Source organism: Octopus bimaculoides, chromosome 9, assembly GCF_001194135.2.
Source record: "Octopus bimaculoides isolate UCB-OBI-ISO-001 chromosome 9, ASM119413v2, whole genome shotgun sequence".
In the NCBI taxonomy this organism is placed as follows: domain Eukaryota; kingdom Metazoa; phylum Mollusca; class Cephalopoda; order Octopoda; family Octopodidae; genus Octopus; species Octopus bimaculoides.
Genome location: NC_068989.1, coordinates 14771698 through 14778558, shown reverse-complemented (window position 1 = coordinate 14778558; position 6861 = coordinate 14771698). Strand labels below are relative to the sequence as shown.

At 36.5% G+C, this 6861-nt stretch overlaps 1 protein-coding gene across 3 annotated transcripts in view; it reads left to right on the top strand.

Annotated features, from left to right (window-relative positions):
- LOC106874620 (atos homolog protein A) overlaps positions 1 to 6861 on the top strand; it is a 212194-nt gene that overhangs the window by 199380 nt on the left and 5953 nt on the right. For all 3 annotated transcript variants that reach the window (XM_052970434.1, XM_014922412.2, XM_052970435.1), the window contains 2 exons: positions 1932 to 2002; positions 4866 to 4995. In XM_052970434.1, coding sequence (XP_052826394.1) covers positions 1932 to 2002; positions 4866 to 4995 — 201 coding nt within the window. The remainder of the gene's footprint in view (positions 1 to 1931; positions 2003 to 4865; positions 4996 to 6861) is intronic.

Here is a 6861-nt window from a genome sequence, read left to right as displayed (position 1 = left end):
CTTGCCCAAGGTGCCATGTGGTGGGACTGAACCCGAAACCATGTAGCTGGGAAGCAAGCTTCCTAACCACACAGCCATGCCCATGCCTACTAAAAAATGTATATACATATGCGCAGCACTATTCGTGTGACAAGTTTTCTACAGCCGGATGCCCTTCCTGATGCCAACCCCCACCTGTTGCCAAGGGAGATAATTTTTCCCCCCTCTCTCTCTCTCTCTCTCTCTCTCTCTATATATATATATATATATCCTTGATGCTTATTTTGATTATATATATATCTGTGTGTGTGTGTCTGTTTGTTCCCCACCACTGCTTGACAACTGGTGTTGGTGTGTTTATGTCCTGGTAACATAGCAGTTCAGCAAAAAGAGACTGACAGAATAAATACCAGGCGCTTAGCAAAAAATTTAAAGTCCTGGGGTTGATTCATTCGACTAAAAATTCATCAAAGTGGTGCCCCAGCATAGCCACAATCTAATGACTGAAACAAGTAAAAGATAAACGATAAAGGTAACACATGAGTGGACCACCTTTGATCAATGGACTGATCCCAGGGTTAAACAGTCAAAACTTTAGTCAAAGTTCAGCCGGGTTCTTCTAAAAATTTTCTCTCCCCAGCTTTGTTTATTCAACAGAAGACCTGACTCTCCAAAGTTGACATCAAGACAATCAAACAACCAAACAACCATCCTGTCGGCTAACCAGCCACTTTGATTGTTGATTCTATACAGTTTCTCATGTTCCTTGTACTCTTTGACATCTTCTCAAGATGACTTAGGCACAAACAGTTTATTCTGAGTGTGTAAATGTGGATTAGAAAGAAAGTTAACCACCCCCTACCAGAAAATCAGTTTGCATTGCTTGATAAAGTACATACGCATACAAGCTTGCATTTATACACACACACACTCACATATCAATCCACATACACATGCATCACGAGTACACACATGTGTAAGTCAACAGGGGAGCCACTACATGATCACTCGAGCCACTAGAAATAGCAGTCAAATCTCCCTCAGATCACACCCTTCTGTTTTAAATGAGGATAAGATACATTATTTTACACACTCACACGCTTACAATCATGCCAAATTCACAGAGAGAGAGAGAGAGACAGATATATATATATATATATATATATTGTCTGCAGAGTTGATCATTGCATTAGCTTTGGTGTAGGAGTTGGTTATATCCCCAAAGTTTGTACCTTGACTGAATACAACAATTATTTTCATTTGCTTAACCTTTTTACTGTGGTAAATCAGGTATACCCACTCAAAATTTCATTACCCTTAAATGCAGAAAGCATTTTTATATACCAATCTATCTTTTGTTGAGGAATGTCATGTTCTAAACTATTGGATTGCCCAGAAAGTTCGTGCCGATTTATAGTAGCTTACCTTTCGACTTATTTGCCATGAAACCACCTCGATTCTGGGAGGAGGGTATTTTCAAGTTAAAGGAAAGATGGAGACGCATTTTGCAACAAAATGGTTCATATTTGGTTGATTTAAAATGTAATGGCAAGTATTTATTGACCTTTCTCTTTCCTTTAAAAATTGGCACAAACTTTCCGGACAACCAAATATTTTTTTGTTGAGATATGTGAAGTTTGTCGAAGCAGTGTGACTTGCAGAAACAACCAGTTCCAGTTTTTGGCATATATATATATATATTAGTCCAACCCATGCTAGCATGGAAAGCGGACGTTAAACGATGATGATGATGATGATGATGATATATATATATATATATATATATATATATATATATATATATAACATCATTACTGGAATAACCATGAAATTTAATTTTGCAGTTAAAAGATGAAAAAAAAGAAATCTTCAATTATGCTTTTTCTCTTTCTGTTTAATTAATTAATTAATTAATTAATTAATGAAATAATTAATTCGTTTATTTTCATCAGGCTCCTGTGAAGAAAAAATCCGGCCGGTTTGATTACGACAGTTCATTAACATCTACAAAGGCTATCAAAAAGTAAGCTTGCAATCTTATATTTATCTTATGTTCCAGTTATTCACACTGTTTTATTTTCGGAGTGTGAACAATTAACTGGAACAAGGCTACTTGTCTGATTTGCTTGTTTGTTATAGCAAAATAATGCTTAATACTTAATGGCTGTGAGCTGGCAAAGATGTTAGCACACCTGGCGAAATGCTTAGCGGTATTTCGTCTGTCTTTATGTTCTGAGTTCAAATTCCACTGAGGTCGACTTTGCCTTTTATCCTTTCAGGATCGATAAATTAAGTACCAGTTGTGCACTGGGGTTGATCTAATTGACTGGCCCCCTCCTCCAAAATTTCGAGCCTTGTCCTTAGAGTAGAAAAGAATATACGTATATCTTAAGGCAAGAATTTGGAAGATGTAAACTGAAAGCCCATCGTGTGTGTATATATGTTTGCCCACCACCATCACTTGACAACTGGTGTTGGTTTGTTTACATCCCTGTAATTCAGTGGTGTGACAAAAGATACCAATAGAATAAGGAGCAGTATAGCCAATACAATGTGATGGATTCAGATGTGATGTGTTGTGATATCTGTTCATGGCTTTTTGCATTCTGAGTTCAAATTCAACCTCCTAACACTGTCCTTTTTATGGTTAGAAATTGAGCTTTTAGGACCTGGTTAATTGTAATGTTGGCATTATCAATATGAAAAAACAAGTAGACTCTGTGTTGTAGCATGATAAAAGTTATAGCAGAAAAAAAAAGACCCGATAAACTTCATGTAGCTGATGACCATCCCGACATGTGTAACGAGATTAATTAGCTGATGACCATCCCGACATGTGTGTTAGGTTCCTTGCAGCCTAATGAGATTAATTAGCTGATGACCATCCCGACATGTGTGTTAGGTTCCTTGCAGCCTAACGAGAATAATTAGCTGATGACCATCCTGACATGTGTGTTAGGTTCCTTGCAGCCTAACGAGAATAATTAGCTGATGAGCATCCTGACATGTGTGTTAGGTTCCTTGCAGCCTAACGAGATTAATTAGCTGATGACCATTCTGACATGCGTGTCAGGAGGATGAGTGAGCTCTACTGTAGGTATCTAAAGGTGTGGTGTGAAACTGTGTGATGTGTTAGGTTTAAACCTTTTTTCCTTTGCCCAATAAAACGAATCCACCATTCGGTGTCTAATTTGCAAAAAAAGTGCAAAATTTAACCCTTTAGTGTTCACATTATTCTGCCATAATTAATGCTTTTTTATCCTCATTATTTTGAACTAATCATGCATTATCTCGTAGCTATGAGATTTAGATGAGGTAGCTGTTAATTTTTAAAACGATATTGTAGGGTTGGTGTGAGAGACCAGATCGGCCAGTTTGAACATAGAATAGGCAGAATACTATTGGCCGGATATGGCCGGTTTAAATGCTAAAGGTTTAAATAAATGTTAAATGATAATTTTATATTTTATGTGGGGCCGTAGAATGGGCTTTGTCGAAACCTTCCAAACACCATTGTTTATATGTGAGAATGTAGTGGCAGAATAGACATCAGATAGAACACAACTTAACGTTGCAAAGTATTTGAAGAATAACGATGAAATAAATATTTACTTGTTGATTATTTTTTATATTTATTTATTTATTGCTGTTCTCTAAAATTTGTATCCGTACAGATTATAAATTTGTTTTTGTATTACTCCTGTTTGTATATATGAAAGATATTCATCATGTTGAGAAAAACATTTCTGTAAGGAAAAAAAAAAAAAACATGTTTGGTTACTAAACACTAGCGAACCACTGTACGGTTGAAATTATGTTTACCACCATTCTATCAGTATATTGTATTCTTAGGAAAAACATATATATATCTGTGTGTGTGTGTGTGTGTGTGTACTCAACTATCTAGCTTAATCAATCTAGCTGGAAAAAATCAATAACTACTTAAATTTCTCACTTGAATGTTTATTGATAGGAAAGTCTAACTATTGAAAGAGGACACACATACACACAGATGCAATGCACACACACGCACGCACGCGCATACACACATATCTCCAGCAATTTCAACGCAGCACTTCATTTGAAATTTGAAACACTCTATTGATCAAAAGATGTTACCAAACTGAGCAATCTATTTGATCACAGTTATAGAACAGATAAATTGAGAACAGATAAATTGAGAACAGATAAATTGATAATGCTGCCCACATCCAGTACCATTACACACGCGTATAAGCACACGTACATCTCTAACATTTAATATGTGGAATGTGAGTGCCCAAGTGGATGCACTCGTGGTGAAAGTGCCAAGAGATGAGCAGAACCATTATTTAAATATTAAACCTTAACCCTGCAGAATATTACACCAGTCACATGTGGCCTTAATGGTCTACCTGTTTTACATTCAAAATGGTCAGATCTGTCCTCTCACACTTACCTTACAATGTCATCCTGAAAATAAATAATCACATCATCGAAATCTTAAAGCTACAAAATAATGGTTTCAAATTTTGGCACAAGGCCAGCAATTTTGGGTGATGGGGTGAGTCAATTACATTGACCTCAGAGCTCTACTGCTTACTGGAACTTATTTTATCGATCCTGAGAAAATGAAAGGCAAAGTTGACCTCAGTGGAATTTGAACTTGGAATGTAAAGATGGACAACATGCTGCTAAGCATTTTTCTTGGCATGAATAAACAAGCATTCCATTTAACAAAGTAATCTGAAGTAAAAGAGTATGACAACAAGGTAATGACTCTGCTTGTTTGTCACCTTAAAACAATAATAATAACAATATATAAATAAATTGAAAAATATAAAAAATAATTAATCATAACACTTTTTTATGTGTTTTATTTATTTATTTATTTTTTTTTTTACCAGTGCCTTGTCTTGCTCCAAATTAGTGGTAAAGTCTAGCTCCTGTGATGAAATTGATAATAAAGAAAACAACCAAAAGACATTCAGCACCAGTGCACCAGCATCAACTAACTGTCTCCTAGGCAACTTTGAAGTAAGTTTCAATCTTTCTTAAATATAGTCTTCATTATATTGGTATCTAATTTTATGAACTTGTGGAATTATATATATAAAGAAAAAGCGGATTGGCAGGATCAATAGTGTTGGATAGAATGCCTTGTCTGTTGTTATATATATATAATAAATGAAGATGAATAGAAATAGTCAATTCATGCTACAAATGTTTCAGTAGCATGACAATTTATTTGTACACAATGTATTACATAATATGATGTGATATTACATAATTTTATTTTATATGGTAAATCACTAGCCATTTCTTCTGGTGACATGACCTATTGGTAGGCAAACTGAGGCTACAGAGTTGGCAACTATGATCCTCAAGATCCAAACCAATTAATATATATGCATATTATTTATTTTAGTTTTTCAATACATTATTTCATATGCATATATCATTTATTAACTCTCTTATATTATTTATTAACGATTGCTATGAGGTTAAAGTGCTAGAATTCCAGTACTTAAACCCCACAGCAATTGTGCCTATAAGATAAAAAAAAAGAACAGTCATAGGTTTTGAAGTCTCCAGTTATTGACTTCTATTGTGTTGTGTCCATTAGCAAAGCCACATTTAGATCTGCTTGCTCAATTTGATTGACCAAACAATCATATATGTTCCATCCCCTACTGCATAGATGAATGTTTAGTTGTAGGGAAGACACATTCAGCTGAGAAATAAGTTAAAGAAGAAAAAAATATTCTGACATGATGTTATCTCACTTACACATTAATATTAACATAATCTATATATTTGTATTAAATCATATATTATGGCTAAACAATGAGAAATAGCAAAAAGACAAAAGTGGCAGAATGCCAAATAAAATACTTTGCTGCATCTAGATATAAGTCACATGACTTTGGTTGGCCTGAGGCTCCAGTAGAAGACATTTGCAGAAGGTTCCACACAGTGGGACTGAACCTGGAACCATGTGGTTGGGAAGCAAGCTTCTTACCACTTGTTCCATATATATATATATATATATATATATATATATATTTATATCATCATCACCATCATCATCATCATTTAATGTCCGTTGTCCATGCTGGCATGGATTGGACGGTTTGACTGAGCTGGTATGCTGGAAGGCTGCACCAGACTTCAGTTTGATTTGGCATGGTTTTCTACGGCTGGATGCCTTTCCTATACTCTGAGAGTGTAATGGGTACTTTCATGTGCCATTTGTGTGATAACAGGGTGCATTTAATTTTCAGCGGCACAGGTGCCAATTTCCATGACATCGGTATCTGCCACAACTGTGATTTTGCTCCGCATGATGGGTTTTCTTCTCAAGCACAACATGATGTCAAAGGTCTTGGTCATTGCCTCTATGAGGCCCAACGCATGAAAAGAACTCAGTCACTTTGTTTCCATGTGGCCCAACACTTGAAAGGAACTCAGCCACTTTGAGGCCCAACGCTTGAAAAGAGGCTGCACAAGGTTCCAATCTGATCTGTAAGGTTTGTACAGCTGGATGCCCTTCCTAACGCTAACGACTCTGAGAGTGTAGTGGGTGCTTTTTACATGCCACCAGCACGGGCGGCACTGGCATCGGCCATGACTATATATATACAGGTTAGCACTCCGTCGGTTCCAGTTGATCCGATCAATTGAAATTAACGTGCAAGTGGCTGAGCACTCCACAGACACGTGTACCCTTAACGTAGCTCTCGGGGAGATTCAGCGTGACACAGAGTGTGACAAGGCTGGCCCTTTGAAATACAGGTACAACAGAAACAGGAAGTGAGAGTGAGAGAAAGTTGTGGTTCGCCACCATCCCCTGCCGGAGCCTCGTGGAACTTTAGGTGTTTTCACTCAATAAACACTCACAAT